The sequence below is a fragment of the Mastomys coucha genome, unplaced genomic scaffold (assembly GCF_008632895.1).
Source record: "Mastomys coucha isolate ucsf_1 unplaced genomic scaffold, UCSF_Mcou_1 pScaffold14, whole genome shotgun sequence".
Lineage (NCBI taxonomy): Eukaryota > Metazoa > Chordata > Mammalia > Rodentia > Muridae > Mastomys > Mastomys coucha.
Genome location: NW_022196896.1, coordinates 75,347,573 through 75,370,652, shown reverse-complemented (window position 1 = coordinate 75,370,652; position 23,080 = coordinate 75,347,573). Strand labels below are relative to the sequence as shown.

General features: G+C 42.4%; 1 protein-coding gene across 3 annotated transcripts in view; it reads right to left on the bottom strand.

Annotated features, from left to right (window-relative positions):
- Positions 1–14,888: 14,888 nt before the first annotated feature.
- Myo1b (myosin IB) overlaps positions 14,889–23,080 on the bottom strand; it is a 170,520-nt gene continuing 162,328 nt past the window's right edge. For all 3 annotated transcript variants that reach the window (XM_031367437.1, XM_031367438.1, XM_031367439.1), the window contains 4 exons: positions 22,729–22,861; positions 21,954–22,106; positions 20,463–20,590; positions 14,889–16,384 (listed from right to left, as the gene is read on the bottom strand). In XM_031367437.1, the coding sequence (XP_031223297.1) occupies positions 16,261–16,384; positions 20,463–20,590; positions 21,954–22,106; positions 22,729–22,861 (538 nt within the window). In that variant the 3' untranslated portion in view covers positions 14,889–16,260. The remainder of the gene's footprint in view (positions 16,385–20,462; positions 20,591–21,953; positions 22,107–22,728; positions 22,862–23,080) is intronic.

The window sequence follows — 23,080 nt, the reverse complement described above, 5'->3', positions numbered from 1 at the left end:
CTCAGAAATACAAGCTTATTTGGGGGTTGGAGTTGGGGTGCGCTTGGCTTTGTGCTGTCCTTTTTTGAAGGGCTGGCTGGAGCTTGGGTAGTTCAGGAAAACAAAACCTAAGGTGAAAAGGTCTCTGGGTAATGCAGGTTCTAAGGACACAAGATCAGTACTTGGTGTTCAAAAACTTCAGCAATTTTCCCAGCTCACTGCATTGTGGGAACAGCTTTTCCAAGGAATAAATACTCTATTTTTAACATTTTTATTATACAATTTGTCACAGGCTGTCTCATGAGACTACCAGCAATCACTTTCAAGCAGAATCCAGCTGCAGACAACTCCCTACATGTGACCAATGACATCTGGCCCCAAGTCCCCTCCCCCTCCCGGGTGGTCTTGATGTTTCTGCTCTGAAACTCCTTTATCAAACCTACAGCTCTGAGAAGGAGGCAAAGCTTGTCCCAGGCTCCCTTCTTTCACAGACTACAACCCTTCCAGGTGCACCCATGTGCTGCATTCCAGAGACACCAGACTCCATGATTGTGTGACATTGTCCCTACAGAGCTGACATAAATATGTTGCTACAGAGAGAAAAGCCAGCCAGTAGTTTCCAGCTGAACCCATCCTAGCCCTTGCCCTGAGCACAAACTTCTAGTTCAGGCTCAGGTTCTGAAGAGGCATAGGCTGTGTGAGTCTCAATGCCCAGGCACCCATTCAATAAAAGACGCAAAAATAGTGATCTAGAGGATTCCAGGGTCACCTTTCCTTACCGAAGTATCAGACTTCCAGGACAGTTAGCAATTGAACCCTAAAAACACATTGGCAATGTTGGTTACCTAAAAACAAAACCATGGTAAGTTCTTTTCTAAAGGGAAGAAACACTTAATGACATTCAAGCTCTTCTAGTATTGTGTTTCCCAAGTCACCACATAGGTCTCTTTAAAAGAGTCTAGATGAACCAGGCATGGTGAGGCTTATCAGCATCCTAGCAGTCTTGGGTAGAGGCAAAGGATCAGGTGTTCGAGACCAGCCTTGGCTAACTAGTGATACACCATCTCAAAAAGCCAAAAAATAAACATGAAAATAATCTATCATCTATCTATCTATCTATCTATCTATCAACTGTCCTTCTATCTACCTGCCATCCGTATGTCTGCCTGTCCATCCATCTATCCATCTATCTATACATCAATGTATAAATCACATATGAGATAAAGGTTCAGAACAGCACCTGTTCGCATAGTAGAGAGCAAGAGCTTGCTTGATACCTTGGTTCTTCCACATTTCATAGACACATTATCCCTTCACTACCATTCACATAGCCGTATAGTATTTGTTAAAAGATTCCACAAGGTCAACTGACTAATAGTACTTCATGGTGTAGAGAACTCTAATAGCCATATTACATTCAAAGGCAAGTTACCTTGGCTATCTTTAATTCCCTCAATAGCCATTCATTGCCCAGCTCGGTGTGAAAATCCTTTTGGGATACATTAACTTAAACAGACCACTAGCTCTTACCAACCCCAAAGCAAAGACCGTAATAGATAACATCGGAGGCCTATAGCCAAGAGCTCCCACTTTGCTGTAACCTGCACGAGGTTTCCAGTAATATTTGAAACACCTTGATTTCATGAAACCTTCTTGTTCTGTAATTATAAAAACTTCACAAGACAATTTCTATGTTTTAACATGGTATTTGGGGTAACCTGAATCCATGTTCCTAGGTCCTGGTCACGAATATTTGGCTCAAGAACAGATCATCTTCTTGTTCCACTTGAAGTAGAGCTGTGTTTTACATTGACCGGTGGGTGCTCTGGTGCTCTTAGCAATGAAACCAAGACCCAAATATAAACTATTTGCCTTTGCAGGGAACACAGTCAAAAATGTTAATTTAGGGGCTGGAGAGATGGCTCAGCAGTTAAGAACACTGACTGCTCTTCCAGAGGACCTGAGTTCAATTCCCAGTAACCACATGGTGGCTCACAACCATCTGTAATGGGATCTGATGCCCTCTTCTGGTGTGTCTGAAAACAGTGGCAGTGTGCTCACATACATAAAATAAATAAATAAATCCTTAAAAAAGAGAGAAAGAAGATGTTAATTTATCCAGGATTGACAAAAGTACTTTAGAATTAACTATGTCTGAGTGAATGTACATGGGTTTTATCATCTTAAATGATAGTCTTGTTTTGGCTATGCTCATAATTGTATAAAAGGGATGACAGGAAACAGTGAGCATTTAGACCAACCTAGAGTCACTAACACAAGCATTTTTCTCCTCAGTCTTTTACTGTAATGACCGTGTGGCATGCATGTGTATTCTGTGCCTGATGCAGAGATTCCTTTTTTAGGAGTTTTTACATACATTTGTGATGGCACTACTATGCACTTTGTATAATAATCCTTAGTGTGACGTTTGATGGGTGAATGAATGCAGCAGTTCAGAGAGGGGGAGAAATAAGGTATTTTCTATAAGCACTAGAATGTGTTCATTTGCTTTGCTTTCAGAGTCTTCCTCTGCAGCACAGGATGGCCTAGAACTCAAAACTTCCCTCCCTCAGTTTCTTGAGAGCTGGGGTGAGAGGTATAAATGACAGCAAAATATGATTTATTGGAGAGAAAGTCTTACAATATGCCTTTGAATTTTTTGCATGATCCATGTGGCTTGATGAAAGTCTTTCCCACTTTACAGTGGACCATCTCCCACATTAGCAGAGGTGCCAGGATAGACAGGCAGCCTTCATACTGAAGGAGGCTCCCTAGTATGTTGCAAGGTTCATAGCCAAGTTCTTGCTCTTGGTAAGACTGGTCAGTACCTAAGGAGATTTTTGTTTGCTGGTTTGTTTTGGTTTTTTGAGACAGGATTTCTCTGTATAGGCCTGCCTGTCCTGGAACTCACTCTGTAGACCAGTTTGGCCTCGAACTCAGAAATCTACCTGCCTTTGCCTGCCGAGTGCCAGGATTAAGGGCATACACCACCACTGCCCGGCTTGTAGATGTTTATTTTTAAAGACCTGGCTGCTCACATTGTGTGACGCCTCAATCAACACTCAGTTGGGTTTTGCTTGTTGTGTGGAAATCTTTTCTAACCACACAGATAAACTGTATTTCAAAAGAAGACATAATGCATTGCTGAAGACCAAGAATCTAAGAAAAGCTTTTAAAAGATTACCGGGTTCTCATACACATTACCAAAGTTGGTCTGTGTGGCTGACAGGTCCCATGTTGCAGTGGCAGGAGGCTGGCAATAACACTACTACAAAATTAGCCACTGAGAGAGAAAAATAATGTAATATGTAAGGAATATTTCTACATGAGGACTTTGCCTGTAACTTAGGGTAGAATACTTCTTTAACATGAGGCCCTGTCCCTAGGTCAGCAAAAACAACAAAAAGTGTTCCCACTCAAGAGCTTGAGTTTTAACTAGAAAATTATAAAGAGATGGGATATTTTATGTATTTCCAAGGGTTTTAGAGGTTGCCTGTGTGTTTTCTATGATGTCTACTGTCAATGAAAATGCTATTTTTTTTTTTTTATTTAGTAGAGATACTTGAATCTATGCTTAACTCAACTTGCCGCTATATGCCCAGTCCCTGTGATAGGAAAAGTGAAGAATCTTACCAAGGGTGTAATCATTTAAAGTCAGCTAAATGCTTGAGAGGAGTCACTTCACCACTAACAATTGTTTTCTTTTTGCCAAAATGTTATAAAAAAAAGTTTATATCTCCTGAGAAGGTGACAAGAGAGAAGGTTATTGGGGAGGCTGACCCTACTGAGGAAAAGTCATAGCCAAGGCCCTACATGAGGTGGGTGGGGTGAGGAGATTGGGAGCCCATATTGTCCTATGCACTTCCCTGGAGAGGATGGTGGGGACCGGAGGGATGCCAGCTCATGCAGATACACGGGTGGTTCATGATTTAGGAGGTTCTCACTGTCTGAGGTCAGCTTCACAGTTTAGACAAATCATTTTTATTGAGTTCTAAAACACAAATTGGAAGAATCAACATAGGGGTGTAGTTGGTCTGTTTATTAATTAGCAACTGTGAGAAGGCATCCAACTGGCAGAGCCTTCGCCTCTCTGCTTCTTCTTCCTCCTCCTCTTCCCCCTCCTCCTCCTCTCCAGCCAGGCAGTCGCCCTTAGCCCTGCTTACCTGCTCACACCACATGGTCACTTCCCATCCCTACCATGCCATCAGTTCTCAGATCTCTCACCCATATTCCAGTCAACTTGCTACTTTGTGGAGAACCTCCCGTACTTCCTGATGAGGAAAGTTCCCAGATTGCCGGGGAAGAAGTGATGTCCCCTCAAGGGGTCGCCTTCTGGCCTTGCCTGGTTGAGTGTGGTGTGTGCACACCAATCTGTTACCATGGAGGTTTTTTTTTTTTTTTAACTTCTGTTTCTTAAAATATTCACAACCCGAGTTGTAATATCAGAGGGACAGGATGTGTTGTTTTAAAAAAGGAATCCAAAAGGGCAGCAACATGTTGCAACACAGTTACACAAATATCTCTAGAACATCCTGATTAGATGGATCTCAGATCTGCCTGTTCCAAAGGTGAAAGGCTACAGGATTCTGGATTCTTTTAATTTTGCAAAACAACTAAGCCAATAGAGAAACAGTAATGTGACTAAAGAATAAAAGGCACAAAGGCACGTGGCTGTTTAAGAGCGTGTCGCTGAGGGCAATCTTATGAATGGGGCTGCTAAGTCAAGAAAAGCCTTCCTAGCAAGGGAAGCTCTCAGGTTGAATGAGTCCCAAACAGAATAAGCTGCCACCCCGAGCTTCTGCCAACTCTGATCCCTAGGCTCCAAAACTGAATGGAGGAAATGGCTCCCTTACAAACTTGAAATAAGGCACAGAGGAAAACTGTAGATGCCAGTCTTTCTCTTGGAGGTCCACAGCACCAGCCATGTAGCTTCGAGAACTATTTGTGGCTTAGGGGACAGCCTGCCCACCTGTCCCCATAAGCTGCCATTCACACCAAGTGCTGAAGGACATGTTTAATGTACTAAAACTTTTACCCTTCCACTCCAAACCTTGGTTGCTGGAAAACATTTGCAAGGGGATAGCCAGTTTTGTGTAGTAGCCACACCTGGTCGTATTAACATTTTTTTCTATAACATATTAAAATAATAGCCTGTGAGCACATGAGCATGTAAACACATGTGCTACCTATCAAATGTACTCTTCAACAAGATCTACCCTCCCAGACATAACACAAACATGTCTTTTGTTTCTTTTCCTTTTATCACATAGTTTCCAATTTCTTTTGTTTGTTTTGAGACAGGGTTTCTCTACATAGCCCCAGCTTCATGAGAACTTACTACATAGACCAGGCTGGCCTCAAAACTCACAGAGATCCACTTCCAAGTGCTGGGGTTGAAGTCATGAACAATCATACCTGGCTCCAACTTCTCATTTAGGCCAGGATGAACTGACCCACCCCCCCCACCCCACCCCCTTCTCCTGACTGCACCTCTCAAATGTTGGGATTACATATGTCAACATCAAACTTGGCTGAGTGAAAAGCATTATTTGTTCTGTTTGTTATTTTTTACTAGGTGGAAACGGACTTGTCAGAGCCTCTAGAAATAGAGGCACAAATGTGGTTCTGAAATGGGTGTATATATGCAGAATAATACAATACTAAAATATTGTCTTAGATGAGGTGCCATCTTATTAGCTTAGAGAAACTTCTATAAGAGCAAAAGAATAAAAACCAGGGTGTGTGTGTGTGGGAAATATCACTTTTCTTGAAGGCAGCTTTTTAGTGATGACATTTTGAGAAGATTCTTCATGTTGGTTCAAAGGTGCAGGTTTCCTAAAACTAGAGTAATCCCCTTTCCGAACTTGTTTCCGAGGTTCCTGCCTCTGTTCTCTGCTGACCTCCAAAGGGCTGGCCTTGAGAGGCATTTGCTCTATCCTGTCCTTCGTTCCCTCACTACTCACCATTCTTTGCTCACTCCTAGCAATGGACCATCTCCAGCCCAAAGGAAACCCTCCCAGCTTGTAATAGGGGGCTCTGATTCTTACAAGGATGGCCCTGTGTAGGACTCCCCCACACCCACAAAATACTAAAAGCCGATGCTATCTTAAAGCTGCTTGTTCCCGTGTCTGATCTGTCTTTCCTTCTGCCTGACCTTTTACAGAAAACTCGAATTTTAAAGAAATCTGCATTCTGAAATATTTGCCGGGCTCAAAGAAAGGAAGAGAAACGGCCACCTTTGATTTGCCCACGTTTTGGCGGAGGGAGGGGTGGTCCACAGGGACAGGCTTGTCCCTTAAAACAGCTACCATGAAAAGCAATCTGGAGAGGGAAGGGGATGACAGTTGAATTTCTAGATTGCTTTTTGGGAATATTGTATTGGCGTCATAGTTAGGGTTACTATTGCTGTGAAAAGACACCACGACACACTTAGTGAGTTGGGGAAGAAAGGGTTTCCATTTCCACTGTTCCTCCTCGAAGGAAGGCAGGACAGGAAGAATTCAAAACAGGAGCTGATGCAGAGGCCATGAAGGGGTGCTGCTTACTGGCTTCCTCCACGTGGCTTGCTCAGCCTGCTTTCTTATTGAACCCAGGACCATCAGCCCAAGCTTGGTTTTAACCCTCACACATAAATCTTGAATTAAGAAAATGGCCCACAGGCTTGCCTACAGGCTCAAGGCATTTTTCTCAATTGTGCCCCCCACTACTCTCTGATGACTCTGGCTGTGTAAAGCTGGCATAAAACCAGCCAGGACACTTGGATAAGGACAAATGAGGCCTGGAGAGCTCAGGAAGGACAGAGAGCTAGAATCAGACAAGCAGTTAGTTGAGTCATTGACCCCATTCCAGAATTGCAGACTTTGTTTCCACATTGAGTCCCACTTCTGTGCCTGTATTGTATGGCAGCACCTCCCTTCAATATGGAAAGGAAGTGGTGTAGGCTCAGGGCCCAAGATCAAGTGCCAGCACAAAGGACATTTATTTGTCCTAGAGGGACAAAGAGCAGGGGATAAGGGAAAAGGTGGGAGAGCAGGGATTTGTCCTGGAGTGGGGACAAAGGACTGTCTCTGCATAGAGAGAAGTCAGATGTGGACAATAGGAAAATGGCATTTTATAAAGGTAAAAGGGGAAACCCATATTAGGATGAAGTGTTTAATCTAATTGGGCATGTTAATTAGGTGTTTTTGCTTACTGGAGTTCAATAGCTGACCTGGGATAGTCAGCCTCAGGGGGAGGAAGTGACCAAATAAGGAAACAGACCTTGGGGGCTAGCTTTAGGAATGCAGTGTAAAGGTTTTTAGCAAGGCAGAGGGAACCAAGGCCTGCTGCTCCAGTGGGCTAGTGTCCCTTCAAGTACGCACTGTGAATTCAGAATGAACTCTTCCACGTGTGAGTAGGAACAACTTTTCCTAATGGTCTATGGGGACTCTAAGAGTGGAACAAAACCAGTTTAGTCTTGCCAGAACCCGACAAGCTCCAGCAGCTATTCAGTACCTCTGGGCCTTAGTTTTCTTTTCCATTAAAACAAAGGATTGCAAAACACAGCCATGACCACGTCCACATTTTGAAGGTTTCCTGGGTGTCTTTTGAGTTCACAATGGACCACACTGTCTAATGAGTACCTTAAATAGTACTTGAAAACACTTGTAATACCATTCCCCTCCACATTTAAATGTGAATACAAGTGTACTTCAGTCTTGAACTTAGAAAAATATAGCTAGGATTGGAAGATTCCTAATCCTTCTAATCCTGGCATTTGAGAGGCTGAGACAGGAGGATCACCACAAAGTCCAAGTCTGGGGTATAGTAAAAGATCTTTTCTTAAAAGAGGACATGTGCATGTGTCTGCACATATGTGTGCCTAGCTTATGTTCTTAGCACAAAAGCATAAGTACTATCACACATGTGTTCATGAAGAAAATGAAATGGTACTTCCTACTAAACATGTTCAGCATGATCTGAATTGGCAAAAGTCTTCAGTATGCATATGTGCACTTGAGTACAGGTGTCCGTGGAGTCCAGAAGAGGATGCTGGCTCCACTGAAGCTGAAGTTACAGGGTGCTGAGCCCTGAAGTTATAGGCACTGAGAACTGAACTTAAGTGCTCTGGAAGGGCACTTCACTGTCCTGTTTTGGTTTTGAGACAGGGTCTTGGCATGTAGTCCAGGTTGGCCTCACATTTACCATGTAGCCCAAGCTGGCCTTGAACTCATGGGGGAGCCTCCTGCCTCAGCCTCTGAAGTTACAGGGGCCACAGGGGTGTGCCACACACCTGACTGAGACACAATAAACACAAGAGAGATGATCTTCAATTTAGCACTGAAACTGTTTTCAGTCACTAGACTTTTATTTTTCATCTATATGCTGAATCAAGATAGAAGCCTTGTCTCTCCTCAATGTGCCTGCATTCTTAACTCCACAAAGAGAGCGGATGGAAAATAAGTTATTTAATTCAACTAAAATAGAATTTAAATCTCTACATTAAATCTAAAGTTATTACTAGAATGCACCTCGTCATGGCAGAAAACAATGAAATGCCCAAATGGTTATCTCACTGTCTATATAAAGATGGGTTTGTTTTGGGAGGTGAGAGGTCCCCTATCTGTCTAGCATGACTTACCATAAGTGCTCCAACAGAAATGGTCCCTTAGACAGAGATGTGAGTGGCGTGTCTACATCTTATGGATAAGACGGCACTTACAAATTCTTTCAAACAGGCTCTGCCTGAGTGTCTGCTGTGGTTTGGGGATGGTTCAACAGACCACACGTGGCATAGTCATCTGTGGAGATTCTTCCTAGTGGAAAGAACACAGTGGTGGGTGGATTTCCGCCTTCTCAATGTTTCAGCAGTGGCTCTCAAGCACCTTTCATTGTAACGTTACTGGATCTCTCTTTTCAGGGCCAACCCTAATTTGCAGTAGGAAATAACGACAGCTGTTCCAACGGGCCCGGGAAAGCACTGGCAACAGTATATTCCAATTATTGCCAACTTTTTTTTTTTTTTGATCTCTGCATTCATCTGCCCATAATAATATCACACAGTGAAAACTTCTGCCTCTGGAGGAATGCAAAGCAAGATGGTTCAAAGGCACAATCCAGCAAAACTACTTGCATCCCAGGAACATCTTCCTTCTTCTTTCTACCTACAGTTTCCTAAACACTACACAATGCCCACGGGAGATTATTTTTACTTCTGTTTAAGCTGTGTATAAGTGCTTTAAACTTGCAAATCCCTTATGTGTATAGAAACTTACTAAGCTCCTCACATCAGAAAAGTACTGGTTAGTGTCTGAAAATGGCCACTTGCTCCACCGTCCCCTGTGGGCTCTACCAAGGACGATGAGTCTCTACAACCACTCTCCTTCAGAATCACACTATCTCACTCTAGGAGCTGGGATCAAGATGTTCCAGAATGGCGTCATCCTATTAATGAATGATGCTTGCTCCCAGTGCACTTGATTAAGGACGGCTTTCAGCTTTCTAAAACATGGAGGACATTCTGCCTTCGGCTAGTCGGTGCCAATCCAACTCCGCTAGCCTTTTTTGTTTTCCAGCATGAGTTTATACTGATGAAACATTTCCTATATGACTTACAATTACTTCCTAAGGCAATTAGATGTTATTGTTACATATAAATAAATAGGGTCGTTGCTTTCCTTTGTTTACGATTTGCCCTGTTGAAGAAAACAGGACATATATGCCCCCTACATCATCTTCCCTCATGGGACCCCTGCCCTGTCAGGTAAGTTCTCAAGTTCAGAAAGCCCCAGAACGCACAGTTAATTTTAAAAGGCAATTCTGAATTTAGCTAGCTCAGAAGTGCAAAGCAGAGAATGGTCTGCGTGATTAGTGAGACACAATTTAGAGATTTTTTTTTTAAATTAAATTAATTTTTAAAAATGTGTGATTAGTAGGAAAGCCAAAGAAAGATGTGGATTTCACTTCAGAAACCATCTGTTCTCACTTATAAGCCCAGGAAAAACAACTGCAATATTAAAAGAACCAGAAAGACCCTCCGAGGTCTCTCACCCTTCCCTTCCAAAGGGACTCAGCCTAAGGAGGAAAACAGACAGTTCAATCTAAAAACAGTATTCATGCACACTTATATAAGACAGTAACTTTAGGGAGACCTTATGGACAAATTGAAAATGAAACAATTAATTCTACAGACAGATCATACTGAGTCAATGGGAAAGCACCCATATACTAAGTAAGTAAATCACACAAAATTAGAAGGTGTTCCTTCACTCCATAAAAACAGTTAATATTTTCCTCATATTTCCCCACTGAGAACTCCCATGTTCAATTTCCTATGGCTTTTCATAATTTGAGATGAAATATTCCTGTTTCCCATATTTGAAATTATTTACATGATTTGTTCACTTAATTAGCATACTTGTCAGTTTTAATCCCTTTTCCTGTCAGAACAACTGAAGATGGCTAAGAGTTATGAATGTTGCTTTTAAAAGACTATATTATACAGTGACAACGTGGACACAAAAACAACAGATGCCAGGATGCAGAAACACGGGGCGGGGTGGGAAAGGTTGGCCTTTTCAACAAAAGGTGCTGCCTGCTGGGTCCCCACTGGGGGTGGTGGGGAAAGCAAACACACATCTCCATGCTCTATATCATTCAAAAAATCAATTCCAACCAGACTAATGACCTAAATGTCACGGGAGAACTTCTAGGAGAAAACACTGATAATCTTAGGTAAGCAAGTGTCTCTTAAACAGGAAACCAAGCTCTAGCTGGAGAGGAAGTAGCTGGTACTGAAGACTCCATTAAACAGAACCTCCATCCACCAAAAGGCCCTGATCAGGCAACAGAAAAGTAACCACAGACTACGAGAAGGCATGTCATCACCAAGACCTCACCAAGACAGAGGAAAAACAGACAACAGGAAAACTGATGAAAAATGCTTAAATAGGGACTTTGCCAGAGGATCTCATTGGATAATACTGACCAGGCAATGAAGCTTTTTAGTGATCAGAAAATAAATAACAAGCAGAGATTACCAGAGCGGGAATTAAAGGCGGCCACTACCAGGTGCCGCAGCCCCTTCTTTCACCGAGCAGTTTCTTCAGAAATCAGCTTGAGAGTCACTATGGCTAACGGCTATAGTGATGCAGCTGTTCTGATCCAGTTGTGCTGAGGTCGTTGGCCAGCAGGGGACTTTGCACATACTCACGTTTACAATAGCCCAACAGCAGCCAAGAAGTTAAAATGGGTTATTCTGCAGTGCAAACCTCAGCCATGTTGAGAGAAAGCAGCTAGGCCTAAGACTGCATCTCAAAAGATCTCACTTGAAAATGGGAAAGATTAATGTATTAAAAGACAAAATTTCCATCAGCGGAGGATTGATTGGGGTGAAGTTTCTGGGTGCCATATCCCAGAGCCTGTTCTGCGTGTTACAGGTTGTGCTTACTTCAATGTATACCTTTCTCTGCATACGGCATTCCAAGAACTACTTTAAGAAAACATGTCTGATGTGTTAATTGCTGAAGAACTCTCATCTCCAAAAGGAAAAGGAAAAGGAAAAGAAAAAAAAAAATGGGAATTCAAGACAGCCATTACCAGGTGCGGCAGCCCCTTCTTTCACAGAGCAGTTTCTTCAGAAATCAGCTTGATATCAGCTAACAGCTATAAGAACCCCTAAAATTAAGGAAAGCATAAAATAATTGATATATGGAATTGATCTAGTGCCCTCAGGCTGCCAGGGTGTTTGGGTAAATAGGAGTTAAATTCATCACTCATTTCAGCACACTGAGAAGGTGGTTTTAGACTTTTGCTGAATTTTATGGAACCGAGCTGAGGGGAATCTGGCCACCACAACAGCGGAAAAGTTAACGAGGAAGCATGATTATGGCTTATGTGACGCTGTGACTAATTCCACATCATTTGGAAAAGATCTTTAAACCAGGAAGGAGATGGGCAAACCCTCCAAGGACTGGAGGAAATGTGCTTGAAACAAGCCATTTGTCTCCTGCGTGGCTGCTGGGAGCAGAAAGAAGTGCTGACTCATGAGGCGCGCCTCCCGGGAGAGAACTCAAGGGTGAGTTACAGCGGTTAGGAAGAGATGCGGAGGCAGCCACAAAGCAGAAGCAACAGATCTTCAAAGAACCTCGACGACTTACAGCTGTGTTGCACCAGGACCGAGAGCCAAACAGTTCTTTTCTTCTTTTCCCTTCCACTGGCCTATTCCTGTTTTAGTGGACTGAATGCTGTAGTATTTACAAAAATGGAGCATCCAACTTAAACGCAGGCTTTATAACACTCAGAACACCTTAAGACACCTTAAGAGACTCACCCGGGAAGCCACTAAGCCCTCCACCAAAGGGAAGACTTGTTACCTGAAATTTCACCAAAGCAATGAAATATCTTACCTATTGGGATTAAAGAGTTATATTGTCCTAAAAGCATTTTTAAGCTATGCTTTAATTATCAGAATATTCAACTCCATGAGCTTCAGAGACATCAGCACATTACTGAAATGATCTGAAAGTAAAATGCTTCATTGTCTTAGATTTCAGGAGAAGCCTCAATGCTGAGAGCAAGCCTATGTTGCAGAACGTTTGGGCTACCTTTTGCTCTTACGATGCAGACCATCGCCCCTGGAGATAAATCAGAGACATTCTAAAAGTCTGAAATGCAGGAATCAGTTTTCTAGAGCGCATCTATATATTCCCATGTTCCTTCTTCACACAGTGGTTGGCAGCAATTTGTAAAGAGTAACTCCGTTAGCACACTGCCCACAGTAGCAACAATGCGTTGGGTACCTACTGCCTGTTTTCCCAGCACATCTATTTAGTAACTCCCAGGAGTCACTTCAGGGCTGAAGAAACCTCTGAGCTCTCAGGAACAGGCTGGGGCTAGGTGGCCTGGCCAGGGTGTCTCAGAATTTGAGTCCCATGACATACTTTCTCTCTCCGATGCAGGACTCATAAAGGGCCCAGTGACATCTGGGTTGTTTCCAGGTTCTGTCTATTATAAATAAGGCTGCTATGAACATGGTGGAGCATGTGTCCTTATTACATGTTGGAGCATCTTTTGGGTATATGCCCAAGGGTGGTTTAGCTGGGTCCTCTGGTAGAATTATGTCCAATTTCCGGAGGAACCGCTAAACTGATTTCCAGAGTGGTTGTACCAGTTTGCAATCCCACCAGCAATGAAGTAATGTTCCTTTCTCCACAACCTCTCCAGCATCTGCTGTCCCCTGAGTCTTTTATCCTAGCCAATCTGACTGGTGTGAGGTGGAATCTCAGAGTTGTTTTGATTTGCATTTCCCTGATGACTAAGGACATTGAACATTTCTTTAGGTGCTTCTCAGCCATTCGGTGTTCATCAATTGAGAATTCTTTGTTTCGTGTATAGTAGAGGATTGCAAATTCGATCATCAATAGGAGGGGAGGACCTCGGCCCTGTAAAGGTTCTGTGCCCCAGTGTAGGGGAATGCCAGGGCCAATAAGTGGGAGAGGGTGGGGTGGCAGGCATGGGGAGGGGGAGGCAACAGGGGTTTGTTCTTGTTGTTTTTGTTTGTTTGTTTTTTGGAGGGGAAACTGGGAAAGGAGAAATTTACATGTAAATAAAGAAAATATCTAATAATAATAAAAAAATGGCCCAGTGACAGTGATGTGCTGGCCCCTGCACAGAGGCCCAGCGGCCTCTACCTCAAAGTGCTGGAATTAAAGGTGTGCACGACTACACTTGGCAGGAGAAGGTTTTAAAATATAGAAAGTTGTATACTGATACAAGGTGGCTCCAGTATTTGCCTTGCTGCTTCTCAGAGTTGGAGTTCCTTTGAGAAGCAGTCTAACCCCAGGACAGAGGGCTTAACACCCTAAAACGAAAGTTCCTGAATATTTACTCTCACCAACCACTTTCATCGTGCCATGAACTGAGATTACTCTCCATCTTTCATGTGCAAGGAAGCAAGGTTTTTCTAACATGTTAAGGCACGGTTCATACAGAGTGAGTTCTGTGACCAAAAGAAACTGATAGAGCCATGTAACAGAACGCATATGCAAAATATCCCCTAATTCCCGTGCAAATAAGGTCTTTGAATCCTGTTCACAGTGCTGTTTAGGACTAAGTAGAAACTGTTCACCTTTGCTGAATGCTACTGTTGCAAAGTGCCACAAGGAACAATCTGGAAATGTAGTGGGAAAATTTACCAAGCCAACTCATACTATGGGCCCACTGCAATTGGAGTGCAATTCTACTCAAGAAGCAACTTGGTGATGATGAGTGTAGCTGAAGACAGTATGGAACACGTCCCATGAAAGGATTGTGCCATTGTAAAGAGCTTGTCCTCTGTGGCATTCCTGCTAGAAGACAAGAACAACATGTCCATGCCAACCCATGAGCTTGGCATCTGTCAACTGAGTGGAAGACAGAATTACACACTCTCCTTTGAAGCAAACACATCACACAACACAGAAGCAACCGAAAGTCTAACCTTTGGAAGCAGCAATGGAGCCAACAGACGGTGGTTTGACAAACGGACAGTTGGTAGCCTTTCCCACTGACCGGGTTTTTGAATGTTGTAAGTGTATTTAGTTAATTGTAAGTATATGCTTTCAAAATATCAGTGATTAGTCCTAAGTTTCCATTTATCTATAGCAGGAATTATGAATTTACCTACTTTAGGAACTGTAAAAAATGATTATATCCTTCTCCTGTACCAATAAACACAAAGACTTCTGAGAATTTCTTTATCAGAACTTTTTTTCTTTTTAAGTACAAAAATCAAAAGAAAATCCCCAGAGAACTTTTTCATTGACTGACAGTGGTACAAAAAGATTAGTGGAAATCTGTTAACACAGAGACCATATAATATCTGAATGGAAAACCTTTCTGTGACACATTACTTTGACACTAACATATGAAAATAGCTTGAGATACAAAAATACAGTTGTGATCCAGCAAATGGCACCAAATTAGAACAATTTTATTATTAACATAATCCCAATGTATATACATTATCCTCCCAAATAAGAAACAATTTAATTCCAGAGTTTAAAATGTAGTTCCCAAAATGAATCCTTATTGTAAATTTTGAAGAAAAAAGCAAAAAGCTCTGAAAACTAATTCTAACTTAATTTTGATCTTTGACTAAAATACACACCTTGTACCCATCAGCTCTCTCATACAAAAAAAATGCATATTATAAATAAAACTTTCAAAAGTGATCTTGGATGTTTTATTGCACATCAAAGAGAAGATCTGCCAGTCGGAACGGCTCTCGGCCTCTTCTTATCATGCAGTTTCAAAAGCTACTGACTCTGGGTGGATGCACTGTGGACATCCAGGTGACTCTGGGTGGGTGGATACACTGTGGACATCTAGGTGACTCTGGATGGATGCATTGTGGACATCTAGGTGACTCTGGGTGGATGGATGTACTGTGGACATCCAGGTGACTCTGGGTGGATGCATTGTGGACATCTAGGTGACTCTGGGTGGATGCATTGTGGACATCCAGGGTCCCATCTCATGTTTCTCTGGAACAGGAACAAAGCACTCTACAGCCCTGCTTCCGTTACTTTTTGTAAAGTGAAAATGACTTCTGTTTTCCATCAGAAGGTAATTATAGGGGATCTGAACCAACAAATGTATATGTCTAAACGTTGGTTATCTCTTTTTCAAATAGATTTATTTAAAAAAAAAATAACAAAAACCCTAGAGGAATTCTACCCCATCACCTATCTCCAATCTGCCCAGGACCGCTGCTTCTCAGTGAATGCACTGTTTACGTCACACTACCGGGTTCCTACCAGTGGCTGTCATTTACAGTCTCATTTGTCCCAACCTCTTCAACCTTCTTAGCTGTTGCTTCGCTAGCCCAAATCAGCCAGAAGGCAACTGCTTTAAAAATAGAAATCTCCAAATAAGTTCAGCACAGTGCCCAGCAAAAAGTAGGCATTTAATAAATATCTGATAACTGACTGCAAGCCCCCCTCCTATGCTGACATGTACTAGTGATTTATAAGTAATATGTGGGTTTACGGTACACAAGTCTAGGTAACTAAGGAGGAAACACATAAACCATGGAAACAGACACTGTTAATTTCTATAATTCTGCCCAGGACAGAATGTGGACTTAAGAATGAACTATTCTGATAATTAAAACTCATTAGTCAAATACTTTTAATTTTGCCAAAAGGACTCTAACAGTTAGCCTTTGGCAATTCCCAAACATACAGTGAGCCCCAAATAAAACAAAATAAAATTGCACTGTTACAAGGAAACAAGTCCGTGAGAGCAGAGAGGAGGCCTCACTTAAGGGACAGCAACTTCAAGGAGTCTGTTGTTCTTTCGTTTGCAGGTTGGCACACTCCCATTTTTCTGGTTGCCTTGAATAAACTTCACACATACTTTGTCCTGTCTGAACTGTACCAGGAACCTAGAAGAGAACCAAACACACTCAGGCAAACACAAAGGTGGCAGTCGAGAGGCACAGTCGAGGGACACAAGCTCTCCCTTTCTATAATAGATAATGACTGGGGCAGGTACTTATTAACCCTTTCCGTCCCGTGTCTGACGAGAGAACTGATTGTATTTTGCTTCCACATGTCCTTTCCAAGAAAAGGAAGCTCACCATGTTCCAGTAGGGTGAGATGAGCTGACAGTAATAATTACTTGGTGTTTCAGTGGGGACATCAAGAAACTGTATACTAACATGCTGTAATCTGCTGTTCCTCACTTTTACATGGCAAAAAAATTGTAAAGGGTCAAGTGAAATGTTCAACAAATCAAACACAAGAACTACAGAGAACAAAGCCATTCACACGCACCCTAAACCAGTGATCTTTTCAACCCATCAGCCATCAATCCTTATCAGTCAACAGGGGATCTTTCACCATGTTCCCCTGGGGGTGGAGGGCAAAGACAGCCTATACTACTGGTGCATTCCTAAGTGACTTATCTAACAGGCACACAGTTGATAATACTGACATCTACAACAACAGCAAGGATTCACGGCTCTGATGTATATATTAGCTCCAGATAAAAGGCCATGTTTTATGAATACCATCTCCTGGGGTAAAAGGTGAGACAGGCCTCTAATTCATACATTGTTTTATTTGTGTGTGTTCATGTGCACGCTTGTGTGGGTGCACCACCAGCCCTGGGTGCAGTTCCTTGAGCTGTTAACCACCTAGCTCTTGGAGGAAAGGTTTCTTACTAGAATCCACAGATTACCAATTACACTAAACTGGCTGAGCAGTGAACCCCAGGGATTTACCTGCCTCCCCAGCACTGGGATTACAAGTATGAGCCATCCCAGCCATTCTATGTAGGCGCTGAGGACTGAATTCAGGACTTGGCCCCTGTCAGCATTTTCAGTCTCTAGCCCCTTGTACTTGCTGGTTTTGTGTGTCAATTTGACACAGGTTGGAGTTATCACAGAGCAAGGAGCTTCAGTTGAGGAAGTGTCTCCATGAGATCTGGCTGTAGGGCATTTTCTCAATTAGTGATCAAGGGGGTAGGGCCATTGTGGGTGGTGCCATCCTTGAGTAGGTAGTCTTGGGTTCTATAAGAAAGCAAGCTGAGCAAGCCAGGGGAAGCAAGCCAGTAAAAACCATCCCTCTATGGCCTCTGCATCAGCTCCTGCTTCATGACCTGCTTGAGTGCCGGTCCTGACTTCCTTTGGTGATAAACAGCAGTGTGGAAGTAAGCTAAGTAAACCCTTTCCTCCCCAACTTGCTTCTTGGTCATGATGTTTGTGCAGGAATAGAAACCCTGACTAAGATACCCCTCGATGTTATAAAAGGACAACAGCATTGACCTTTCAAATGGGTTCTTGCTTCTCAACTCAAAGCACTGTGAAGAAAACTGATTCTACATTCTGCTATCTGGGATACGTCTCTAGTATGTATTACTATTATTTTCTTTTTGAGAAAAGGTCTCATTATGCAGCCTGGGATGGCCTGGACCTCACTATGTTTATTTGGCTGGTTTTGAACTCCCAAAGTTACAAGGTGCTATGATTAAAGGTGTGAGCCAATGTGCATGCTTGGCTACATATGTAATTGCACTTGTGTGCCCTAAAAAAAGCTTTCAAATTTAAAACAGATTCAAACATTTTATGTCTTATACTTTCTTCAAGCTCGTGGGGGCACAACTAAGATTCACTTGGGAAATAGCCATAGCTAAATGTATTTTATACATGAGCCACATTGTTCTTGGTCATTTACATGGACTTAGTTTTAAGACAATTGGGGAGAGGTTAACTACTAATATTTACTTTCATTTCATAGAAGAGCAACCTAAAATGCATTCTCCAGCCAAGAATATGGATATATTATTTCACAGTGTTAATGGCATCCAGAATTTCAGAAGTAAAAGGAGCATGGGTTAGTTACTGTCAGGACTTCATGCTGAAACATTCACATTCTGCGAGTTATCTTTAAGTGCAGTCTACACACAGGATTGGCTGGTTGGGTTTTTAAGGGCTAGGAATTCTGACACAGTGGGGTCTCTCAGTGACTTCCACTCTCATTTCCACATCCGTCCGCTACATCCGTCCGCATCAATTAGCAGGTGAGACTCAGCCAATTTATTCACAATAACCAAAGAAACTAGGTTTTTTTTTTTTTTTTTAAAGCAACTACTTCCACTTCTGAAAAGGCTATGAGGAAGGGCATAGTCACCAAACTGCACGCGGTTCATGACACATGCACTGCACGTCTGGATGGGCTGGAGTCAAGCCATGGAGGGCTGGAAATATAGGACAAGCCATCTTGCCAGGGCCTGAAAAGTCTGCGTCAATCTGAACTGCTCCATTAGGGAATTTCTAAGGCCTGCTTGGGAACACATGGGGCATGAAAGAGATTGCCTGGAAACTCTTCTCCAGGCTTCTTGGAGCGTCTAGGGAAGGAACCCATGGGGAATATAAGAGGTTCCATCTACTGATCTCTCTTTCATCAGACCAACCATTAGGAAATACAACAGGAGAAGGGTTATTATAATGGTATCAAATAACTGTCTTTCATGTGGCCACACTGTAAATCACTCAGAAGACGATTTACTTAAAAGCCTGTGACATCTATAATGTCACATCCTGTCTGGATGTCGGGAGCAGGGTTAAGTTATCACACTAGCACTCCCAGGTAGAGACAGCCAATTGAGGGATGCTACGGTTGACCACAATTGAGAAACACAAACACACTGTCCCCTCAAAGCCTCTGTGCGTATGGGAAGAAACCAGATTTCAGAAGCTCAGGCCAATTCCATATTCAAGAAAGAGTTTCAAGTTTTGCCAAAGAATTCTTCTTTTTCTCCTAAGTGCACTGTTACTAATGTTCCCTAAGAGCATCAGTTTTACAACGGCAGTGAGGGAACTTGAGAGCAGAAACCCCTCAGGGTCTGGACTTAGGGGTAAGCGCTTCTTCCTATGACTATAAGGCTACTGTGTCCAGGCGCTAAGGGGGTGGTGTAGATCAGTAGAGCCTTAAACTTGGCAGTAGTCCTTCTGCCTCTGCCCCATGATTCCTGGGAGTATAAGCAGATAGGTGCCAATAGTCTTACCTTGGAAAATTCTTAATTTAAAAAATAAAATCTTCTTGGGACATTAGTATCCAAAATTAAAATGTGGATGTGAAGATTTTAAAAGGTAGTACATTTCACATTTACAACCAGTCTTAGCATTACAAACTTTCAGTGTGAAATGCCTTTTCTGTAACTCCGGTTATCAATATATGAAATGAAGGTTATTCCCAGTCTGACTCAGAACCACTCCTGTTACTCATACGGCCTTTCCTCCGTATACAGGCAACAGGCAGTGCCTAACAGGCAACCTGTTCGCACCTCTCCTGCCTTTTCTCCCATTGCACTCAGGATCCGACTACTCCTATCTTCTGCTTACACCCTAGCTTAAGCAACATCACCTTGCCCTAGACAGCTCCTCTGTTCTATCCTAGCCCCTCACTCGAGGTGATTGCCCACAGTGTCCTGAAAGCCATCCTTCAAAAATAAGTAAGGCCACAGCTGTGCTCAAATCCCCTTGTAGTCTTCATCATTTTCAGCAAGAGCTCAACTCTTAAGTTTAACCAAGTTCTGTATAACTGGACTCTACTTTTCTCTCCAGGATCTTCTCCCACAATCTGTCTGCCATAGCTTACTCTTGTCTGGGAACCTTTGGATCTGTCACCTGTTTGTGCTATATAGCATCTTCCTGCATTGCTGTCTGGGTTGCTCTCTTAGTTAATTTACAGCTGAGAAGTCTCCCAATCTCTGTTAAAGTGATACCTTACCTTTGTTTTCTTTTTCTTTTCTACAAGCCAAAGTCATGCTACCTGCTGATTATTTCTCTTTTACATATCTGTCTCACTACTAAAGTATAAGGTACTTAGTACTTGCTTTGGTCAGTGTCACCTAGGGTCTATCCTTCATCAGCCGCACATACTAGACATACACTGCTACCTAAAACAGTTGGATGAGACTGGAAAACCAAAAGTGTACTACAGGATACATGGACATACTCATCGGAAATCTCGATATTGAGTTTCTGTTTAGTTTGGCTGAGAGTCGTGCGATATAGCTTGGTTGCCATTTCAATCAGGTGGTCACTGCTGAAGAGAAAGTCCCCTTTACTAGCTGCTTCTGAACCCTGCAAGGACAAGAAGACAAGGGTTAGGAGGAGGATGGAAAAGTTTGCAGGTTTGTTTCCTAAAACCTCAGACACTGGGGCACATCCTCTCAGACAAGACTGGTACACTGGTACAAGTGCCTGTTACCTAGAGTCAGTCAGTGGACCAGAGCAGCATTCTACTGCAGACCCCTCCCCCCCAGGATGAGAAACCACAAGATTCCTATGTGGTGGGTTTGCACAGTCAAGTTGGAAGAGCAATGACCCAACTTATAACTCATTCTCAAAGCACACTGTTCCGAAACCATTCAGTGACTTGGTTTTTAAAAGTAACAACAGGGACCAGTGAGATGGCTCAGTGGGTAAAAGCTCTTGCCGGATAACCAGAGTTCGATCTCTGGAACTGACATGATGGAAAGAAAACCGACTCCCACAAGCTGTCCTCTGACTCCTACAAGTATACACACAATAAATAACTGTAAACAAAAAAATAGTTAATCAATTTTTTAAAATAGAAGTAACAACAAAAATATCTCAAACAAATACCCAGAGCACCCTAACTTCAGGTGCACAGGAACCGCTAGGGAACTTACACCCAATAGAATTCTTCTGTGCATAGACTAGGCCACAGCCAGAGGCAGCAGTTCACCAAACTCCCAAGCTGGTCTTGTGTGTAACGGGCTGAGAACAGCTATTGTATGATTTGGTATGTTTCCATTTAGATTCAGATCTATAGTGGGCTCGACAGGCAAAGGTAAGCAAGCCTTTGGGTCTTTTCTATATGTGACTGATAGATGCTAACATTTATTTGGTACTGACTACTGACAATTACGCGACAATCATTCTGTTAAGCATTTGTGTACATTGTGTATAAAGTCTCCTATCAATGCTATGAAGTAGATACAATTGTAAAGATGAGATTAACGAGGAGTTAAAAATAGCATGGCTCCAGTAATCAAAATAAAAAATTTAGTGCCTACATTTTAACCTCTCAATTTAAGCCAGTGAAAATGTAGGTTAAAAAACAAACAGTGACAATGTTTTACTATAGTTGTAGCCTTCAATGAACCACAAGTTAACAATGGATAAGAAGAAAGATGATAGTTTTAAATTGGCATACAGAAGAAACACCAGAAGAGACATAATCTGAAATATCTTTACATTTTCATCTATTATTTTCAGAAGTCAAGTGAGCAAGCTGATAAAAGTGTAAATCAATTACTGAAAAACAATGCCTGAGATTTTTAGATGTGGGTGAATATAGCCAAATGGTACAAGTCAAAAGGAGCTCGAGTGGCAGGCCTCGTCAGGTGGGAGCATCTAGTCACTAGCTGAGAAATCAGACACGTGAAGCCTATCTGTCAAGTCACCAGGTGAAGCTTACCTCCTTGAGGTGGACTGCAAAGAAACCATCGTTCTGTGAACTCATGGAGACCTTGGTCACATCTACCAGGGGGACCTCGGACTTGATCTGCCCAGACTTTTGGTCAGCAAGAAGAAGGTTATTGTTTGTTAAGAGGAAAATCCGAGATGTACTCTGAAACAAGACAGAGAGAGAGAAAAATAAAAAGTATGGACCAGTGACCCAAAATCCTCCAAAATGGCCTATAAGTGGAAACCTTTAGTTATTTCTAGAAATATATACTTTATTCTGCTGTCTTTCAGCAAGCATACCTATGTAAACTGAGACACACATAAATAATGAATTCTTAAACCTTTTTATGTATGTGTGCATATGTCTGTTTGTGTCCACAGGTGCACAAGTGTGGAGGTCAGACTCTCTTCCCCCACTTATTCCCTTGAGAGAGTCTCTCAGTGAACTGGGGCCTCCCTGCTTCAGCCAGGCTGGCTGGACAACAAGCTCCCCGGATCTCCACCCTCCAGAGGGGTTATAAGAAAGCGCACCCCACAGCCCACTCTTTGATGTTGAAGCTTGAGATTTGAACTCAGGGTGCTATCTTTACAGAGCAGCTGCTTTTTATCCACTGAGCCATCTCCCCTGCTCTCATATTTTCAATTTTTCAGAGAACAGAAATTTACATTTAAAGGTCAGGAGTGATTCCTCCACAGTTAACTCTACTAGAATGGGAAATGCAAATTGTAGAAATCTGAAACAAGAGCAGGACTCTTTCAGGCTACAGGAGTGTTAGCATTTTTACCTTCCCATTAGCCCGGTTAATTTTGTTCACGACCTCAGCAATAATGATCTTCTCTTCAATGGCATCTTTGAGTTTCTTGTATTTTGGGTTCTTGTTGATTTCTAGGTAAGCTCCTTGGAACGGTTGCCCAACACTAAAGGAAATAAAAACTCTTGTACCTTAAATATGATTTCAAGCAGAAACACCCAATGACAGAAGAGAGGTCAGGTCATCTTAAGGAACAGTTAAAAAAAACTTGATGAAAGTGACTTCAATGTATTTACACACTGCACAGGCACTTGTATTAGACTTAAGTTAGAAATGAAGCCTTGGGGGTTGGGGATTTAGCTCAGTGGTAGAGCCCTTGCCTAGC